The sequence below is a fragment of the Ceratotherium simum genome, chromosome 21 (assembly GCF_057802395.1).
Source record: "Ceratotherium simum simum isolate JZ-2026a chromosome 21, ASM5780239v1, whole genome shotgun sequence".
Classification (NCBI taxonomy): Eukaryota; Metazoa; Chordata; class Mammalia; order Perissodactyla; family Rhinocerotidae; genus Ceratotherium; species Ceratotherium simum.
Genome location: NC_141920.1, coordinates 22,223,001 through 22,244,815, shown reverse-complemented (window position 1 = coordinate 22,244,815; position 21,815 = coordinate 22,223,001). Strand labels below are relative to the sequence as shown.

At 44.3% G+C, this 21,815-nt stretch overlaps 1 protein-coding gene across 1 annotated transcript in view; it reads right to left on the bottom strand.

Moving 5' to 3' along the window:
* The window catches only part of TTI1 (TELO2 interacting protein 1), a 45,298-nt gene that overhangs the window by 10,668 nt on the left and 12,815 nt on the right, over positions 1 to 21,815 (bottom strand). Inside the window, exons 2-7 of the mRNA XM_004430414.3 lie at positions 15,617 to 17,959; positions 10,868 to 11,077; positions 7,830 to 7,978; positions 4,740 to 4,880; positions 2,543 to 2,747; positions 2,164 to 2,251 (exon numbers count right to left, since the gene is read on the bottom strand). Of these exons, the coding sequence (XP_004430471.1) occupies positions 2,164 to 2,251; positions 2,543 to 2,747; positions 4,740 to 4,880; positions 7,830 to 7,978; positions 10,868 to 11,077; positions 15,617 to 17,918 (3,095 nt within the window). The 5' untranslated portion in view covers positions 17,919 to 17,959. The remainder of the gene's footprint in view (positions 1 to 2,163; positions 2,252 to 2,542; positions 2,748 to 4,739; positions 4,881 to 7,829; positions 7,979 to 10,867; positions 11,078 to 15,616; positions 17,960 to 21,815) is intronic.

The window sequence follows — 21,815 nt, the reverse complement described above, 5'->3', positions numbered from 1 at the left end:
TTGTTCAGGTAAGAGATGAGAGGAGCCTGGCCTGGTGGCTTGGAGGTAAAGAGAAGCAGACAGTTTGAAGGGAGATTTTGCAGGTTAGGTAGACAGGCTTCACTTCTGGACTGGATGTGGGTGTGAAGAACAGAGGAGAATTAAAGACAAATAACTGGATGGGTGGGAGGCCATCTGCTCTTTCAGGGACCTCTTCATCAGCCCGTGGGCATGACTGTTTCAGGACTAATCGGCCCACCCATCCCCCTCTCTCCACTCAGTAACGAGGCTTACAGGGAGCCCAGGTTTCCCATTGTCTCAGGCTTCTTCTCCCATTTAGAAAGCTGATTAATTTCTGAATCAAGATGCCAAATCAGCTCCTGATCAAGGACAACACTGACTTTTCCCCCCAACTTCAAAGTAAGTTTGCAGACGATGTGTTTGTGAAGCAATCAACCTTGCACTTCCTCCCCTGCCAGCCCGTCAAGAGGGAGGTCATCTGACTCCACACGGAACGGAATGCGGTGGAGCAAACAAAGGCGCTGCAGTCTAGTGGTCTGGCCGCATTCTCCTCCTCCAGAGGCACCCTGAATGCAACTCAAGATTCAGCAGGGTCCAATTCCGGGTTTAATTGCTTTCAGCGGCAAAAAAGAAAATTAGAAATGAAAAGATAATGAATTGTGAATACTAGCTTGTTTGATGGGTCTAAACTTGAAGGACCGGTATAGGGTGGGTGTAGAAAAAGGAGTGGACAGGAAACGTGAAAATCAGATCTTTGTGACTCTTGGTTGTAACAGACACACAAAAGAATTTACTTCAAGATGAATTCATTATGTTCTTGAGTTGTACTTTAAGTATTAGCACAATTAGCTTCAGGGACACTGCCTGGGGAAGGACTATTTTCACCCTAAGTTGGTTCTTTAAGGAATAAGAAGATCTGGGGATAAGAAGCTAGTTGGGATGCGCCCCTGTGCTCAAGAAACCATGACTGATTCTGGGCCTAGGGGATGTGACGGGAAAGGGACAGAAAGAAAAAAAGGAACCGGGGAAATCACAAGCAAAGAATTGCAAAGGACAATAAATCGATTCAAAAAGATATTTCCATCATTCCCAGAGAATGCAAGGTTTATAAGGGAGCAAGTCAGCTTTCCTCATTTCACAGTCAGAGTAGACTTTCAGTCCTCCAGGAAAGAGATGACTCCCACCCCACCAAGGAAGATCAGGGACACGTTTCCAGAAGCCTAAGAAGTAGGAGGGACTGTTTCTCTGCTCTGGGATGTGCGGCTGACAGGCCGAGAGCAGCACACAATGCCAGGTCACACAGGCCAGCTTGTGCTCCCACAGCCGACTCCAGGGGCTGGTAGTTCCAGGGTGCAGGCTGCTCCCAGCTGGGAGGAGAGCTGGGGAAAGGGGGCCAGAGTGCCTTTTGGGTCTCATGTCTGGGAAATGCTGCTGTGCTCAGAGTTCTAGCTTTTTAGAAAAATCTTGTAGGACTCAAGGAACCAGACATAGCTTCTTCCATTAGAGGTGTTACAGCTATTCTTGAATTAGCAAAACTCTTGGAAATTAGAATTACATAATTTCAGAGTCAGATAAGGACCTTTAAGTCATTAGTCCAGTGGTTCTTAACGTTTCTTGGTCCATAGACCCCGATTATAATCAGGTGAATGGTGCAGACTCTGTCTAGAAAAAGGCACGTATGTGTCTGCTTGCACACACCCAATTGTGCATACAATTTGCGAGGGTTCTGAGCACCCGAGGCCCATTAAGATGCCACGTGGAGTCAAGGTATGCCAGCTCAGTAACCCGATGCTTTCACTTTGTAGATGAGAGCTGACGCCCAGAGAGGTGCCAGGGTCACCTGGTCACCAGACAAGTAGGGCCTAGAAGCAGATTGTCCTCTGACCAGGAGAGTGCTTTGTCCCCTCCAGCACACTGTCTTTCTGCTTTTTTGCCCCTTTGGAACTGTTGCTGACATTGCAGCAGAGGAAAAGGTTACTTGCAAAGAGAAATGCGTCTAGTAAAAATACCATCTCTAGAGTTGGCACAGTTAAAGAAATCATCTTAACCTGGCAAGAAGAGAGAGAAGAGAAAAGAGCAGAGATGCCCCAACTCTGCTCACCATTAGCAAATCTTCTATAATTTAGAACAAACGTAGAGACGCGGGTGATCAAGCAGACCTACCTCCTGGCAGCCTCTTGTAATTTCACGGGCTGTTTGGCGCTGAGGTAAATCAAGCAGGCATCCGCCACTTTATTCAGGTCACCCTCACCTGCAGGGAGGAAAAACAAAACAAGCATTGGCCCTCAAACTTCATTTGGGACGAGCAGTAACCAACTGCTATCTGATGAAACTGGAACAGCTAGGCAAGATGCTGTGGGCTCTTTACTCCATCCTGCAAGTCAAAAAACACATCAAGGTAAAAGGACAAATAGGGCCTAAGTAAGACTGAAGGATGCACACATGAAGGGAGACGAGGGGAGCACGAGCAAGCAGAGAGTGCAATAGTGAGGCTGAGACAGAATGCACAGTGTGTGTCCAGGTGAGACTGGCTGGTACCTACCTAGGTCCAGTTTCTCGCAGAGGGGGCCCAGGCCCTGCAAGACGGCCAGCTGCAACTTGAAGGCCAGCGTGTGGGAGTAAACCGGTCCAGCCCTGGCACTGACGGGAGCCTGGGTGACCAAGGAGCCAGCCAGCTTTGGCAGGACATCTTTGCAGAACCGGCTCCTTAGAAAATCGCCACACTTGCCTCCCAGGGTACGCAAAACCTGCAGAAACAGCCCCCAACCTGGTGACTGAACATCGCCAAGGCAGCAAGAGAGCTCAAGAGTGTTTGGTAATTCAAATTCATCTAGGTCTCTGCTTGAAAAAAAAAATAGAATTACTGCTGTTAATTCCTTGCCTGTGGTTTGTGATTCTGACGGTTATGAATTCGGAGGTCTCTGCTCCCAAGGCATGGCTGCTTCTATCCATAAATACAGATTACATGGAGAATAATTCAAACGAATCTTGAGTTGGATGAATAATATGATTAATACCTTGATTTTCCTCCCTTTTTCGTTTAAAAAAAAAAAAAAGAAGAGCTTAAAGCAGTTAAACTTAGATCATCTCTTGAATCTTCCTAACATCCCCTAAGAAAAGACTTGTGTGTTTAACTCTAGCTAGCTGAGCAAGCACAAACACTGAGGCCCCGCTGCTGTCATATGCAGGCACGGCGAGGACAGTGGGGGCTGAGGTCCCTTGGCTACGACAGGGCAGGGTCCTCAGTGGTCAGAGCGGAGTCGGAATTCCTTCTGTTCCACTGCACAATCTCTTGTGTACATCACCCTCATTCCATCTTTCACAACAAGTGGTTTCTTTGCATGTCTCGTTTTAAACTTTCTCTAGCAGAACATATTGAAATGTTTTGCCCCGCTGCACAAGACTGAGTATACAGGATAATAGGAATGTCTTTAAAAATTGGTAAGCAAGGCATAACCAACACAGAGTGTTTGCCGACTCTGCAGAGAGTAAGGTGCCTATTTCAGGTCCCTCAGCTGGACTGCACAGGCGTTACAGACCTCAGGCGTCATCAGTGTTTCTGGGAGTGGAAAAGTGGCCTCAGTTACAGCACACACATCTTTATAGTTTTTCATTTTTCTATGCTTGCTATCATTTCAGATAACCTATTAATTTTCATAAAGGAAAACAGCACATCTAAATAAGATTTAGCAAGACCTCCCTCCCTTTCCCCTTCCCCCAGCCTCCCTCCTTCCCTCCCCTACTCGCCACCACACACACACAAGCATGTGTCATTTTGTGTATTTTGCTTTGGAAAAAAATACTAACAATTTTGTGTTTTAAATGTAAGCTTGCATTCTGGTCCTGTGTATGCTGAAGAATCTTACAGAAGACCAAAGTACTTTGCAAGTACATTAGTTGCATTCTTGGCTTCATTTTATATCACTACACATCTTTTTTCTTTGCTTCATCTTGCTCACCCACTTCTAATTTATGTTAGCTTGCCACGGTAAATGTATCTCCGCAGGTTGCCTTAAGTGCTTTTTAGAACAAGGGAGAATATAAATAAATAAGCTAAAATGTGTGTGCTAATATAAGCCAAACTAAGTCAAGGAGAATAATACCTTACATACATAAGGCTTTTACCTTTTCAAAGCATTTCACCAAATGGTCCCATTTCATCCTTGACAATAACACTGTGAGAAAGGTGGAACAGGTGTTCCTAAGCCCTACCTGAAAATGAGTGGTCACGGGCTTTGCCCAAAGTCACCTGACTGGGCAGAGGATACCCAGTGCTAGAACCTCGGCCCCTTCACCTTGACTCTTGTGCGGTGCAAAGAACATGGGCATGAACTCACAGATCTGGGTTCTATACTTACTAGCTGTGTGATCTTGAGAAAATTCCCTACCTTCTCCGAGCTTGTTTCGTCCTCTGTCAAAAATGGGGATAATAGTATCTACCTTGTAGGTTTTCGTAAGGAGATGAGCTCACATGTGAGGAAGTGCCAAACACACTGCCTGGCACATAGTGGGTGCTCAATAAATACTGGTGGCCCTTTTCATCTACCAGTTGACTCTGCTTCAAATTCAAGAGGAATCTTTTACGTTCTTCTTTGTGCTTTTCTTATTTTTCTATACTTTCTTCAAGGTATACATTGCAATCAGATAAAAAGAGAACCAATCCCAAAAGATAGTGGAGAGCTCTGTGCTTACTACCCTCCTTGCCCACGACTGACAGTGGCGGGGCATCAGTGCAGTACCTTGAAGGCTCTGAGCACCGCCAGGGGGTCATCGTTTGTGAGTCGGTGCACAAGCGAGGGCCAGGCTCGATGAGCCAAGGGAAGGAGCTGGTTCTTGTGGGACTGTAGAACTACCACACACAGATCCAGCACATCCAAGACCTGAAAAAAAAGAAGACATGATTTCAGCAGATGGTTAAGGCTTGAAACCAGATACCTGGGATTAAGTCACATTTTAAAAGAATAAAATTTAGAAACTCATTAACTGAATTAATATTTACTGACTACATGCCAAGTACTTGCTAGGTACTGGGGGGGACACACAGGAACAAAATGCATGTTTCCTTGCCTTCATGGGGCTTATGATCAACTGGAGAAAGACCTTAAGTAGCTAATACTCAGATAAAGGGATGATTACCAATTACGACAAGTGCTAGGAAGGAAAGTCAAGGGTGAAATGCAAAGAAACTAAAGGGAGGGATCTAAAGCATATAGACTGTTGGGAGAGCTTCTCTGAGGAAGTAACTTCTAAAAGGAGACATAAAGGACAAGTAGGAGCTAGCTATGTAGAGAGCGTTCCTAGAACTGGTAACAGTAATGAGGAAGACCCAGAGGTGGGAGAGCTTGCAGTGCTTGGTTAACGATAGCAGGGCAGTGTCGAGCGTGACAGAGGAGGGGTAAGATGGCGCTGGACCACAAAGGTGTCATGTTAAGAATTTTTTATTTTGTACTAAGTGCAGTGGGGAACCATCAAAACATTTTAAGCAGGAAAGCGACGTGATACAATCCATGTTTTAAAAGGTCATCTAGCTGCTGAGGGGAGAAGAGACTTGAAACAGGAAAGACAAGTGAGGGGCCCTTTAGGAAGCCATGGCACACGTCCACATGAGAGGAGGAAAATGATGTGGCCACATGATGGTGGCAGAGGCAGAGAAGTGAAAGGCTTTGAGATCTGTTTTGGAGATGAAATGGCTTCAACTGCTGAAGGACTTGATACTGGGGAGATGAAGAGAGGTATCAAAAAGAGCTGCTTGGGTTTAGGCTTAGCCACTGAACAGATGCAGGTGCTGTTTAACGAGACAGGAACAATGCAGGAGGAGTAAATTGAGAGGCTGGATGAGATCAAGTTCTGCTACTTCCTAACAGAGAGCTTCAATACGCAGCTGAGATACAGGTCAATCTTAGAGGACAGGTTTGGGGTAGCCTAGACATAAAGTGGATTTTCTACTTTCCCTGAGAATGTTTCCTAATCTCTCATATCTCAAAGCTCACTGAAAACTGACAGCCTGCTTCAGTGTCACAGGCAGTGGTCACCACAGTGACCTGCACGGACAGGCCCGCCTTCACAGAGCAGGTGAGGGTGCACGTCTGAGTCGGAAAGACTGAGTGAAGTCTGCCAACACTGAGCAGTAAACCCTTACTGGATGCCTAGTATGTGCTGGTCACACTGAGACTGGAACAGAAACAAAGAACGCAAGAGGCCCTGCCCTGGAGGAGTGAAGACTTAGGCAGGGGAGTAAGAGGAAGCTCAGTATAAGGCAGAGAGCAGAGCAGTATCGTGGAAATGGCTTTGGTATCACCGATTGGCTTTGAATTTGAGTTCTGTCATGAACTGGGCAAGTTACATCTTGCTTCACTGATTCAAAGATGCACATTTTCCCCCACTGCCTGGAACGTTCTTCTCTCTGCCTTTGCCCCTTTGCATGGCTGGCTCCTTCTCAGCCTTTAAGTCTTGGCTTAAATGTTCCCACCTCAGAGAGCCTTCCTTGACCACCTGGTCTAAATGAGAACATAAGCTCTGTCTTATTCTACAGGATTTGGTACAAAGTAGGTTCCCAACACATGGGTGAACTACTATTTTCTATCGTAGGGCCTGCTTATTACCTCCAGAGCATTTCCTCCCCGTGTGTGTGTGTGCGTCGCCTCTTTCACCACAAGAGACAGGAGGTTCCCTGAAGACAGGGATCATGTCTGCTTCATTTCCTTCTAGACACCCTCTCCCTGACCTGCAGCAGTCCTCCATAAGCATTTGGTGAATGAATGAATGAATGTATATGCCATACCTGATGCTAATTGTTTCATATTTATAATCAACAACCCAGTGAGGGAGGTACCACCATCTCCACTTTACAGATGAAGAAGCTGAGGCTTAAAAAGCTGAATTAACTTACTCAAGGTCACAGGGGTAGAGCCAGGATTTGAACCCAGATATGTAGGTCTGACTCCAGTATTGATGTTCTCAATCACCATGGCGTGTATTCAGCTGCTACAAAGCCTCCGTAAAAGGAAGACACTGGGCTCGTGTATCAACCAGACACCCACAGTAAAGCCTTGCATGTAGTGGGCACTCAGAAAGTGCTTGCTAAATGGAACAGAGATGACTGCTAGGAAGTATCTCTGTGAAAACTCATCAAACTCCACGAAACATAGACCCTGAGATTTGAGATAAGCTGTGGATCAGAGTTTCCTAGCCCACCACCCCCGAGCAGGGCAATGAGCTCTCATCACTAACAGTAATCCACTGAGGCAGTTGTGTCTCTCACTCCTGCTTGGGGGTGGGGAAGACTGGGCCAGGGTGCGTTGTTTTCCTTTGGGTATAAGATCTCCCAGGTGATTCTAAACTACTGTATAGTTTAAGTCCTTGCTGATAGGGATGCTGCTTGGAAATCTGCCAGCAAACAAAGATGTAAGATCAAGAAAAGTGTTGGTGTTTTTCCTAGTATGAAAATGGAAACAGAAACAGAGATAAGGGCTAGCATCAGGCTTGGAAGAATGACCACTTTAAAGTACTAAAACCTACATCCCATGGTAAGTCGGCTCAGAAAATGATATCCTTTCCAAAGCGTACGACTTTCTTTCCCTTGGAGATTCAATGAATCTCCAAAACTTGGTTGTTTTTAATTCCACAAAGGGGACTCAGCTCCCTTTTTGCATCTGAGCTGATACAGAAGGATGTAAGACTGTCATCCCACAGATGAATGCCTCCTCTCGGCCCCCACACATGGGCCAGGAGATAAGGGCAGCTACTTGCTCATCCATGGAGTCACTGTCAACCAGGCCAAACCTTAGTCCTGCTGCTCTGTCGATGCAGGGAAAGGGCCACACACTGACCTTCAAGCGGATTTTCAGATTTTTATCTGACAACAAGTGGATGCAGCGCTCCATCACGTCCACGGCTATTTGGATCTGCACTGGCAGCGGTGGCTGCACATCGGGACCACTGTCATTCTCGTCCAATTTGGGAGGGTCTGACTGCTCCTCTGGAAAAAGAGCATAACTGGGGACAGTGTTTCATGAGAGATGCCCCATTTCAACTTGATCTCCCACCTTAGACTCAGAAACAGGACGTATGAGGGAGAATGTCTAGGAACTGATCCTAAGGAAGCCACGTGAAATTTGGGTCAAGTTATGAGTCAAGATATTCACCACTGCATTAATTGTAACAGCTAAAACCTAGGGGAAAAACCCTCTGCGTCCACTCAGGGGGAACAGATCTATAAACCAGGGTACGTCCATACAGTGGCATGTTAGGAGGGCCCTAAAATTTGTGTTTACCAGGGGCTTTAATGACAAGGGGAAACGTTTATGAAATAATATTGTGTTAAAAAGAGAAAAGCAGGATACAAAATTGCATACACAGTGTGAGCACTATTATATAAATTTTTGCATGGAAGGAAGTACAACAAAATATGAACAGAGATGGGGTCATGAGATAATACATGGATTCCTTTCCTACACTTTTGGTCTCTTCTAAATTTCCATTAACAAATACTCAACACAAGAGGGAGGGTTCTAATTTGGAGCCCTGAGGCTGGGCAGTTCCCTAGCTGGCCTTTGCTCTGTCCTTTACCCTCCTTCCTTTCCTCTTGGTTCATCCTTTGAAGAGGGGGCTACATGTCTGTCATATCCACGAGCCTGTAAGGTCTTTTGGTGGCCAAGATCAAGCCTTACTTATCTTTGTATGAGAGAGAATACCAGGGCAGCTTGGTGTAATACACAGGGATGGGGTTGGGTCAGAGGAGGTCAGTTCAAGTCTTGCCTCCACAATCTATTAGCAACTCGTCTTATCCCATGTTACCTCATCAGAAAAACAGGGATAAAGCATGTATACCTCGTTTGCTTGTTGAGTTAAATGAGATGCATGTCACCAGCTATTATCATTCTTTCACTGCCTAGAGTGCTGCGTTGCATGAGACAGGTGTAAATTTGTATATTAAAACAACAAGAAAAAGAGAGTTGCATGAACCCAGGACAAAATCCCTACCCTGAAAAATTTTCGTGGATCTACATATAGCCTCCGGCCCCCCACCCATCCCCATTACCAGCTGTGCTCACTTCCACTGAGCTAAGCATTGCTTCCTTAACTTTTTCCCATTTTAGTTTTCTCTGCTGGAACAACAGAATCTTATAATAGAGGCCACACCTGTCTCTAACAGATGCTAAAAAGATAAATGAAAATGCATTTGTACAATGCTTGGATTTCTTAGAGAAAGGGACCTCAGATACACAAGGTGCTTTTATTGTGGTTAAAACAAAAAATGCATGTCAAATCAACATCAAGCCAAACATTCTTTATAATGCCAAGTGTGTGGTTGTACCTGATGAATGATAATTACAGGAATGATAAGGCTGTGCTTTCTTCCCAGAGGAGGATTTGTTGTTTAAAATTCACCTACTGCAGAATGTTATTAGAGGAATGTGGATTTTTGTGTTATTGGGGGAGAGGTTTGATTCATTCAGTCTGTTCCTAGGGAACATCAACTAGAACCAGAAGATCCTAATCGTGAAAGAATGGATTCACTGGCAATGCCAGAATTTCAAACAAGAATGGAAAATCCGGATTATGAGGGATCAAGATGCCTCCCCTTCTTCAGGGTTTCCAGGTTTGGGTGAGGGGTGCAGTTCAGGAAAGGACTGGGTTGGCTCAAGAAACAAAGCTGAGAAGAAAAAGCCTGATAGATTTCTGATCAGAAACCTCTGTCTTTGGGGAGAGCAATGTCTCAACTCTGCATAAATCATTATTTGGGCTCTGTGATGCTTCCTGGTTATTTAGAGGGAATTTGTTATAGTTAGCTACACTGAGCTACTATTTCCTGTTATCCTGGAAGTATTGGCTTCAGTTCACCAGAGTCTCAGAGTAGAAATTGCCAAAAAAAAAGAAAAAAGAAATCTGCTCGATTCCAACCTAACAAACTAATTTGGGACTCAGTTCGATTTAGGATAGTTCTGAGACCACCAAGCTCATTATGACTTGGCATTTTATATTTGCAGAGGAGATACTAATAATTTATTAATCCTTCCGTGACCTGAAGCTCCAGATTGAGCTTGTGAATAAAACAACAGGCCAGAGCTTCAACTAGCCTGAACTCCTTCCTCTTTTATCATATACATTGGTAAGAAAAACATTGAAATCTCCTCCCACCAATAAATAAATGGACAAAGCATATGAATAGACAAGGAGCATAAGAAAAAAATTATTAGGAAAGAAGCATATAGGAAGATGTTTAACCTTGCCAGTAATCAAAGAAATGCAAAGTAAAATAACAAGAACTATTTTAAGGTAGCAAGAAATAAAATTGGTAATAGCCAGTGTTGGCAAGGTTGTGGTGAAACCAGTATTAATCCTGTACTTCTGAAGGGAAGGTGTAAATTGATACAACCTTTCTGGAAAGCAATTTGGCAAGCATAAAATAATGTTCATATCCTTGACCCAGAAATCCCACTTCTGGGATTTATTAAGAAATATGCAAAAAGAAGGAAAAGGTCACGTGCACAGAATCATCCACTGCAGCACTGTTTATTAGAGTGAAAAGCTAGAAGCAATCTAAACTTCCCACAGGGGAACGGATACTTACTAGCAGCTATTAAAACATTAATTATGAAAACTCTACAGCAACATGGAGAGCTCCTTATTCTATACTAAATACAAAAAGGATATAATGCATTTAAACAGTGGCTGCAACCATATAAAAATAGATTTGCAAGAAAAAAGAAAGGAAAAAGATTACACACAAAGTGAGAAACCTATGTTAGCATGGTGGGGTTATGAGTGACTTATTTCCAAACTTTCCGTAACGATGTTTCATCATTTTTACAATAATCTGCTTCAAAAAGAAAACACTAGCTAAGCCAAAATAAATATCAGTTACCTTCTTCATTGTCAACATCTGAGACATTTCCATCTGCTACATCCTTTTCCTTGAGGTAGTTCAGCAAAAACTGCTCAATGTCTTCGGCTGTGGTGGTATTCTCAAGTCCTTTCTCAAGATGTGCTGGTCTTCGGCTCAAATGACTTCCCTCCTCCCCTATACTTTGCTCTTGGAGTTGCCCAAGATCACTTGTGTCTGGGAACCACTGGGCTGTAAATAAAGTGTTACAATGATCACCTTGGTCACTGACAATAGGCGTTATACTTTATAAGTCGAATAAGCTCTTTGCCATGGCCTGCATGGCCCTCCCATGATCCAATCCCTACCTGTCTTCTAACCACTCCCATTTGCCCATTAACTGACCATCTTCCAGTTCCTCCAATGCACCAGGTGTTTTCCTGCCTTAGAACTTTTGCATATGCTATTCTTGCTGTCTGGAATACTTCCCCCCCATGTCACATCTGGCTAATTCCAACTCACTTCTCATGTCACAATACAAATATAACTTGCCTAGTAAAGCCATCCCTTCACTCCCCAATCTAACTTAGGTCCCTTATATGCTGTCTTATATAGCACCGTGTTCTTTCCTATCAACTCATCACGATTTGTAATTATATCATTTTGTGTGTACTGCTTAGTGTTTGAATCTCCCATTAGACTCTATGCCTCATTGATCACCACTGGAAAGCCAATATGCCCAGCACAGAGTGGGTGCTAAAAATATACGCTGAATGAATAAATATGCTAGACTGGAGAACACATACAAGTGACAAAATTCTCAGTACAGGATACACTATTCATTAGGGAAGACAGACTCCACAAAGCCTTGAGAATGGAGTCTCACATATGTATTTCTGATATAAAATGCTTCAGAAGGCTGGCATTTTCTCCCCAAAGCTATCCTTCTTCAGTGATGCTCCAATACGTCTGATGTGTCACCAAAGAATAAGCCTTAAACATCACTGAACAAGTGGTTTTCAAATTGTACGCTGAGGAGCCCTGGGGCTCTGCAGAAATGTCTCAGGGTCACAACAGGGGAGGCACCAAGAGACAGCAGGCTAAAGGGGGTGGGTCCAGGGTTTCTATCCCTTCTTTAACCAGAGCACCTCTAATTTCAACTATTTTTATATATTGGGGTTCCCCTAGGGCTTCATTTCAAAACAGGCTCTTAATACTTAAAGAACAAAACAACAAGAAAACCCCACAGCCTGAATTTTCGCTCTCCTTTTGCAGAGAGCCGGGAAAAAGTCTGATAACCATTAGCACCTGCTAATCTCCTGTCTATCAAGGAGCATCCGAACAGAACCAGAGCAACAGCAGATGGGAGATGCTAGGCAACTGGGAGTAGCAGAGAGCAAATGCTGGAGATGAGAGCCTTCAATCCAGTATCTGGAGGTTCCTATACGTAGGGACAGATCATGCCATTTCTTAATGTCCCATCCCCAAACATAAGTCAGGCCCTCAGTGTACTCTAAGGGACTGCATTCCCAACGAGTTAAAGTCAGTACCCAGCCATTTACACTGCCGAAAATAACATGCTGCCAAGATGATTTTCTAGATTTAAGGCTAGTGCCAGACATTAAAAAATCTTTGCTCACAAATGGCTTTTAAACATATGAAAAGAAGCTCAACCTCACTCTTAATGCAAATTAAACTACAATAAGGTGCTTTTTTCTCCCATTGGATTAGCAAAGATCAAAAAGCTTGGTAATGTACAGTGTGAGTGAGGGTGTGGCAAAACTGGTACTCTCTTACATGGCTGATGGGAGTTTAAAGTGCTGCAGCGTCTGGAAAGCAATGTGATACTCTCTATCAAAAATTTAAATGTAGGACCCTCTACACCAGCATTTGTCTTAGGAATTACCCTATTGCTATACTTAGACATGTTCAAAATGACCTACAAAGATGTTCATTGCAGCATTTTTTGTGGCGGCAAAAGATTGGAAACAACCAAAATGTCCACCAAGAAAGGACTGCTTAAATAAATTATGGTGCAGCCACACAATAGGAAAGTACGCAGCCATCACAACAATGTGGCAGCCCTACACGTATGGATATGGCACAATCTCCAAGTGCTGAGGTACGTGGCACGGACGCTTTCTTATTTTCAAAGCTACCCTGGTTTTTGCTGTTAGAATAATCAGCCAATTGGTAGTTGGTGCTGAGCAGTAACTAAACTGCTGGTTCTTGCTCTCAGTGTGGTACCTAAGGCTTTTTAGTCAATGCACGGGAAACACTGTGTTGATGGTAACTCCATTTCCTAAAACATGTACTGGGTTCTTTTAAGACCTTTTGGAAGTTCTCTGAGACCACACTTCTACTCCCATCTTAAAAGAGCGGCCATCAGTTAGACAATTTGATGACAAACAGAAATGCCAGCATACAGTGCTACTTTGACTCGTGTGACTCATCAACTCCACCTTAGTACCATGCAAAATGCAAGTATATTCTGGGTTATTTCAAAACTTTCAGAAAACTAGCCCCAATTTTGCTTCTTTTCCTAGGATGCTCTCAAGTCAATCTTAACCATCCTCATTTTCCTCTCTGCAATGGAGACCCCTCCTCCTCCACTTCAATTTAAAAAAAAGTGCTACACAGGATTTCTCCTTCAGAGATGACTGAAGACATCAGCAATCTGAGGCAATTCAATTTTCAAGGCCCAAATTGAGATGGCTCCTGAGAGGATATATTTAATAGGCCTTTTCTTAACATATTTTTAAAATCTCAAATTGACACGTAGTATAGTTCCCCAAAGCGCTAAACGTGGAAGTCTGGGGAACATCTGGACCATGGAAGCCAGTCACAGTCTACAATGTACACGCAGTTAGCCAGTCTTAGCGGAGTCTCCAGGAGGGCAGGGACCAGGTTTTTCTTGGTTACTGCTGACGCCCCAGTGACCAGTCCAGTACAGGCTTCCGAGTGGCTGCAAAATTAAGTCCAAACTCCTTCCCTTGGCCTACGAGGCGGGGCAGGATTTGTCCTTGCCCACCTTTCTACTTTCATCTTGTACCACTCTCTCCACAACGACCTCTCTGTCCTTCTCCAAAGACCCCAAGCCTTTCTTCCCTCCAGGCCTTTGCACCTGCTGTTCCCTTTGCCCGAGTGTTCTTAGAAATCATAAAAAGGATGTGACAGCTCCAAATGTACTGATGGGCCGTCCTCAGCCTTCAGGTCTCAGCTCTAGTGTGCTCAGAGAGGCCCTCCCTGATCACTCTACTTAAAGTGGCCTGTCCTGGTCATTCTCTTGCCTCAAGTTGTCTATTTTCTTCACAGAGCTTATTAGAATCTGAAATGATTTACTTGTTTATCATCTCTCTCTTGCAGCAGGAAAGCTCCACGAGTTTACTCGTCTTGTTCACTGCTGCATCCTGATTAATGGCACAGTGTCTGACACATGGAGGCACTCTTTACCGAATGAATGAATAAAAGAACATTTACGCTGCACGTGAATGTTCGTGAATGAATGAACGAATGAACACTGGAAATGGTCTCAGCTACAGGACAGAAATGCTATCAACTGGCCCCTGTTCCAGTCACCTCCTGCAAGAAACTTTCTTACATGGTCTTGGCTTTCCCAGCTGACAAAATGAGATCAGCGACCTTTCTACCTCCTTTGGAGGCTATTAGCAGTACTGAAATAAATACTGGAGATGTGCTCTTTGATTAAAGGGACACAGGTATATAGCTCATTATGTTTTTCATTCAAAGATTGACCATCCAGTTGAGGAATTCCTTTTCTTATAGTCCAAAACTTTGCCATTTTAATGGTGGCTAACACCTCCAACAGACACCCAACAGGATCAAAGGGAAGGAAAGAAACTCAAACCATCTCATACAATCAAAAGGTTAAAAGAAAGTTTCTAGACCTGCTCTGTCCAACAAGGCAGTCACTAGCTACCTGTGGCTATATTAAAGTAAAATGAAAAATTCAGTTCCTCAGTTGCACTAGCCACATGTAGCTAGTGGCTAGTGTATTAGAACAGATATAGAACACTCTGTCATCACAGAAAGTTCTATTGGACAGTACCGTTCTAGATCATCTGTGACTGAATAATTCATGTTATTCCTGTTCTCCATTAGCATAGATATTGCTAACTCTAAGTATTGTCAGACGCAGTTTGGTATATTGAAAAGAACAAAATTGTCATAAATCCTGACTTTACTCCTTATTAATTGTGTGACCCTGGCTAAGTAGGATCTCACTGAGCCTCAGTTCTTATCTGTAAAATAATGTTTACATTTAGTCTGTAGGGTTTATGTCCCTAGCACAGAGCAGGAGCTCAACAGACGGTAGAGATTATTAAAAGCATAAAAAAAAGCAATGGTAGCAAACTCTACCATAACATGTGGGACTGGATAGACAACTATTCAAATAATGTCCTCCATAGCTTAACCACAAAGAAAAAAAATAAGGTTAGGCAAACAAGGATACTAGCGCTTCCCCTAAATCAGCATTAAAAAGGGTTTTCAGGGGGCTGGCCCAGTGGCGTAGTGGTTAAGTTTGCACATTCTGCTTCTGGCGGCCCAGGGTTCGCAGGTTTGGATCCCGGGTGCAGACCTACACACCACTTACCAAACCACACTGTGGCAGGCATCCCACATAAAGCAGAGGAAGATGGGCATGGATGTTAGCCCAGGGCCAATCTTCCTCAGCAAAAAAGAGGATTGACAACAGGTGTTAGCTCAGGGCTAATCTTCCTAACACACACACAAAAGTTAATTAATTAAAAAAAAGGGTTTTCAATGTACCTAATGCTGCCAGTAGGGCATGCAGAACACTGATAAAGGAAGTAGCTCTCTTATCATAGAATTGGTCCAGAGTGGCCAAGACATCTTGAACCACATCTGCCACCAAAGGAAGCAGGCTAGCATCTGAATTCTGCAGCATGACTTCCAAGACCTTTGGGGTATGGGGGTGCAGAGACAGATGACGCAGATTTAAAGAGATCTCATTCACCAAATAGTCTGAATTTTGATTGATCAGGTGCTGCAGGGAGTCATAGCCACAAGCGTGGCAAATGTCCATCATGGTGCTGGTAGCAGCCTGACTAATGAGCAGGGTTTGGTCTCCAGCCTTCTCCAGTACTGGATAGAGGGCTGACATCAAGAGCAAACGAAAGTCTTTTCCTAGTGCATATGCAAAGTGGCCAATCCCTTCCAACTGGATGCATATTTGCCAGATGTTGCTGTTCATGGAGCAAATAGTGGGACTGGGCTTTGAGACGGCTGGAAAAGATGTAACTTGGCAGGTATGGGCACCAGATGTGATAGCCTGGAGGCCTGACTGCTTCACTGTTAGCTCCTCTCCCATTTCTTCAGCTTCGATACAAGTGACCAAATGCCAGTTGTCTTGGCTCGTGTATTCTTCAAGTATAGATGTCACAATCTCTCTCAGTTCCTCGGGGCTTGTTTCAATATGTTTTTCATGAAGATTCTCCACCTCCAGCCCAGCAGCCCCTGCAACCAGTTCATTAAGGATCATGGCGGCTTGCTTCCGGTAAACCACAGATTCGTGGTACAGTTCCATAAAGTGATCCACCAGCAAATAGAGGTTCCCATAAAAACCAAGAAGCTGACAAACCTGCAGCAAAAGCAGGAAAACTCTCTCGTCAGTGAAGAAGCGGAAATACCGCCTCTGGACTTGACTCCATGGCCGTGCAGCTGAAGTCTTTGGAGAAGCACTCAGATGATCAGAGTTCCAACGCCGCTCTTCAACAATTTTGATGTCAGCCACGTCTAATTCCAGAACTTGGATGAGCGCTTTGGAAAGGCGCTGGAGATGGGCCACAGAGTTGAGGACAAAGTTCACTTTTGGGCCCAAGAGTTTCAGATACCCGAGTAACAAGGAGAGAGTAGAGAATTTACCCTGATCGTCTTGGGAGTTCATTAGGCGGGGAAGAGATGTGGCAAGGGAATGTAGGTTTTCTGACAAGATGTCAGCAAAGGCCCTGTTGCCCACCACTACTCTCTGATCTGCAAAATGTCTCAGAACTTTACTGCACTGGGCTTGGACTTCAGGACTCTCATCATTTACCAGACCCACCAAAGCCTTCAGAAGGGGACCAGCCGATTCGACCAGTGACTGACTGCACTTCAAAAGAAGGGCCTCGACAAGTTCTATCAGTTCCAGCCTCACCTTCCAGTGCGGGTGAACTGAAACACACTCAATTATCTTTTTAATAAGGATAGTCAACTTGTCGCCAGTATTTTTTACCCAATTGGCTTCCCTGTGAACCATCAGCTCTGCTACTCTATGCTCCACTGCAGGCTTTGCTTGTACCTTTGAGATTCTTCTGAGCTGTTCGTCAGCCATAATGAAGCTCACTGTCTTGTAAAAGATCTGCAGGGAAGATACGACAATGCTGTGCCCTTGTTTAAAGTCTCCTGTGATAACCCTGGTCAGTGCAGTTGAGATTCCAGGTAAAAAAGAAGCAAACAAATCCCCCAGCTGCTTTTGCTCCAGCTCATCCAAGGATCTCGGATGGTCCTGACAATCACACTGAAAGAGTAGAACCTGTAAACATTTTAAGGCAGCAATTTTCATTTCCTTTGATTTCTCCTGTTCTGCTAGGCCTAACAGTAAAGATACAGCAAATCCTAAACGAGGCAGACTGGAGGGCTCATAAAAAGTCAGAATGATATCCCCATAAGCCGAGTGCATTAATGTGCTCAGGCCCCGGATCACAGCCAATTTCAACTCCTCTGACACAGCTGCGGGTTTCTGGGAGTTGGGCGAATACAGACAAGCAGAGAGTTCCGAAAAGAGTTCCTGAAGAAGTTCTTGTTCCTTCACACACGTTGAAGAGAGGACAAACGTGAGGCATTCCACCACACTCTGGATCAAGCGCTCTCTTTTGGGACCCGGGGTCTTCAGAGTAAATCGCAGAGGGAAGAGGATGTACTGTTGAAGTTCCTGAAGGGCAGAGTCACTCACGGCTTGTAACTGTGCCTGCAGACGCTCTACGTTCTCCACTGTCTGGGTCTTCGTGAGCTGGACACAGACTGGACGCAAGACGCCAAAGGCCTCCTCGGGAGTATCAAAAACTGCCATTGTGCAGTAGCTTTCCTCTCACTGAGGAAACATCCTGCAGGCTGGAGGAGGGAAATTTTTCAGTAAAGAAGCAATACAGTAAAGAAGCTCAAAGCAAACACAAAGTGAACTTGCATTCATTCATTCAACAGACACTTAGTGGGGGCCTATGTGCAGTCACTGCACAAGGCACTAGGGGAGCAATGGAACTGAAAAGAGATGTTCCTATTCTCAGGGAGCCTCTAGTTAGTGAGGGAAGATGTACAGTTACAACACAGTCTGTTAAGAAATAGGATAGGTCTATGCTTAGGTCCTAAGTGAGTGTGGAAGACCTATACGTCATAACCCTGGGAAAGCCAGGACGGGTTTCACAGGAAGATGCTTGAGCCAAGACTTGAGAGAGGAATGAATAGCAATCTGTGGGCTATTCTAAGGAGTTTGAATTTTAACCTGTGGTGTAACGGAGAGCTACTGAAGGTTTTGTCTTTTCAGACTTGAGGTATGTAACATACATAGAGCAAAATGCACTAGTCTCAATGTACAGCTCAGGGAATTTTTATGTATGTAGAGACCCACGTAACCACCACTCGAAACAAGATATAGAATATTTCCAGCACCCTGGAAGGCTCCCTCATGACCTTCTGCAATCAATTCCTATTTCCCCTGCCCAGAGGTAATCACTATTCTGACTTCTATCACTACAGATTAGTTTTGCCTGTTCTGGTCATGGAGAGGTTTTAAGCAGGGAGTGATATGATCAACTTGATGCAATGAAAAGATGCCCTGGCAGCGAGTAATAAGAGAAAAGAATCAGAGCTGGGTGAGACTGAAAGCAAAACAAATGAAAGGGAGTGGCCAGAGAAATGGGAAAACCAGGAGCGGATATCATCACAGAAACCAAGGAGAAGAGAGATTCAAGCAAGATGGAGAGATGGACGGCATGCAGGCAGGCAGTGAAAGGAGACAGGTTTGTAGGTAAGCAAAGGAGCTGAGCAACTTAATACAAAAGTCTCTTTTCTCTGTGAGAAGAAATTCAAAGTCATGAGCTGACAGTGAACAAGGAGGGAGGTAAACAGAGGGCTTGAGGAGAGAAATAAAAGTCTCAAATATTCCCTTTGGGGAAGCAGAGCATGCTGGGAAGATACAAAAGTGTGGCCCAAGGGTACTGGGGACTGAGCTGAAGCTGGAGACCATAAATGTGGACAACTGTAAAATGCAGGCGCTGGACAAAGCTTACAGATCATCTAGTCTGGTGGTCTCTCTCTCTCCCTCTCTTTTTGGCTCTACTTGCTGGGGGTTTCTGAACAGATGATGAAAAAAAAGTGTCTCTGCTGCCTCTCCCTGTCCCCAATCCAGTGAGCTCTCCTAAGCCCCAGTGACTAGAGGGCTGGCAGGCAAGTGGTGCCTGGTGGGTGTGGGTGAGACCTGCTCGCCCGGGGGGGGGGCGGGGTGCCGGACTCCCCCGGGTCAAGAGAGGGCTCCAGGGCAACAATCGGGCTCTAATAACCTGGAGAGAGTCTGGTCCACAGAGCTCCGGGACACCTGCAAGGAAGGGCAATGCTGGTCTCTGTGAGGCTTTCTGGGGGGATATCTCCTGGTCTCTGTGACCCCCAAGAAGCTAGGGAAGGGAAGAAGCTCAAATTTTCCCTGTTCCACGCTAGGAAAATGCCAGGTGTGGATGCCAGAGAGCTTGGCTGGGAACTAGTGACACCCCATGGACACCAGCTCAGACAGTGATATCCCAGAGGCTGCTGTGCCATCCCCTGCCTGAGGTACTGGTAGTTGGAACAACAGAAGGAAAGGAAAATCACCACTTATTGGGACCCAGCAGTCAGAGGCAGGAAAAGCAAATATAGTACCCCTTGAGGTGGTGAATCTCAGATTAACAGAACCACTAAAGGAGACAGACAAGAATTTGAAAAATAATAAGACCAATAACGAAGTTCAATTACAAGACAAAAGATATTTCTTAGGATTTGTAAAACACGATTTTCCACACCAAAGAAGTTCAACTGACGAAATTAAAAAAAAAAAAAAGATGGCTAATTGCTGAGATCCAATTAGCGGTCTGGAAGATCAAGCAGAGCTATCTTAAAACTTGGAGCAGAAATACAAAGAGATGGAAATTGTAAGACTTGGAGGACAGATCTGGGAGAACCACCCTGTATATAGCTGGGAATTCTGGAAGGACAAAAAGGAACAGTTGGAGGAATGAAAACAAATAGATAACTAAAACGTTTCCCTGAGTTATGGAAAGATATATCTGGAGATTGAAAAGACTGAAGGATACACACCTAGTCACATTCTGGTAAAATTCTTGTACATGAAAGCTAAAGAGAAAAATCATATATGCTCTCAGGAAGAAACAACAAATAACTTACACAAGAAAAGACTGGCTTTGGATTTCTCATTTGCAACAATGGATACTAGAAGACAGCTGAACAACACCTACTGATGTAGATAAAGGATTGTGGGCCCCCTAACCCTACATACAGCCAGATATTCCCATCAGGGTGAGCCAAACAATGTATCCCAAACTGCACTCACCTGCTCTTCCTTCTGTATTCCCTTTGCGACTTACGGTCCTCACCTGAGCTAGCAACCTTAGACTCTGCTTTCTTTCACCTCCCTCTTAATTCCACCATTCCTTTAAGTTTCATCAATTCTACCCCTTCAACATCCTTCAAATCCATTGATGAGGATAATCATCTATTTAATGTTGGACCAACTGTAACAGTTTCCTCTCTGGCCCCTTGCCGTGTGTGCTTGCCTTTTGTGAATCCACATTTCACACTGACATATAAGCAATCTTTCTAAAACAAAAATCTGATCACTCTTCTCCACGCTTAAAATTCTTCCACTGCTCTCACAGCCTGCCTAAACTACAAACACCTTTTTACCATGGCATGCAGGGCCTTCACCATCAGGCCTCCGCCCACCTCACCAACCTCATCTCTTACTGCTTCACCCCCTGAACTTGAAACTGCCACCATGTAAAATGAGAAAACTTGCAATTTCCCAAACAGGTGGTGCTATTTCACACTGGCATCTTTTGTCCCACCACTGTACACACCACTATTACAGTACTTAGCACACTGTATTATTTAATATATGTCTGTCTTAGCAACTTAAACTGGGCAATCCTGTACCCAGAACCTAGAAGGGCATCTGGCACATGACAAGCACTCAGAAACATCTGTACTGAGTCTGCTTTCAAGTAGGATATAGTAGGGTGTGGCAGGCCAATACTCCTGCTGATAACTAGAAAAAGCCAGATAAATTACAAAAATCACCTCCTAAAGCGTCGAACAGTTGTGGAAGCAACAAGGACTAGATGGACTAATACTCTAGCAAGGGGTGAACATTCAGAGTGAGTCAACAATCAATAGCTGGGTTTTTTCTGCCCTTGCTGATCCAGGACATGAGCTCAGGATTAGGGGGTGGCCCAGGATGAGGGCTGTCACTGAGGAAAGAGAAACCACAAGGCTTTTAATGTGGTAATGTGGGGCTGAGGGGGGACAAAACCGCAGTCTTTAGGGATCTCAAAATACAGGACTCGTGGGAGAAGGCTGCTGCAGGGGGTCAAATGGCTGAGAAATGCCAAGCAAATGAAAGAGATCAATCCATAGATTCAAGAAGCTCAGCATACCTAAAGTTGACGAAACTAAGAAAAACGCAGACACATCATAGTAAAACTGCTGAAAACCAAAAATAAAGAGAAAAATCTTAAAAGTAATGGAGCAATAAGATTGACAGACAACAGAAATTATGAAATCCAGAAGACAACACAATGATGTCTTTAAAGTGCTAAAAGAAAATAACTACCAACTTTGAATTTTATACCCTACAAAAACATCTTTCAAAACTGAAGGTAAAATAAAGATGTTTTTAGACAAAAACTGAGTGAATGCATTGCTA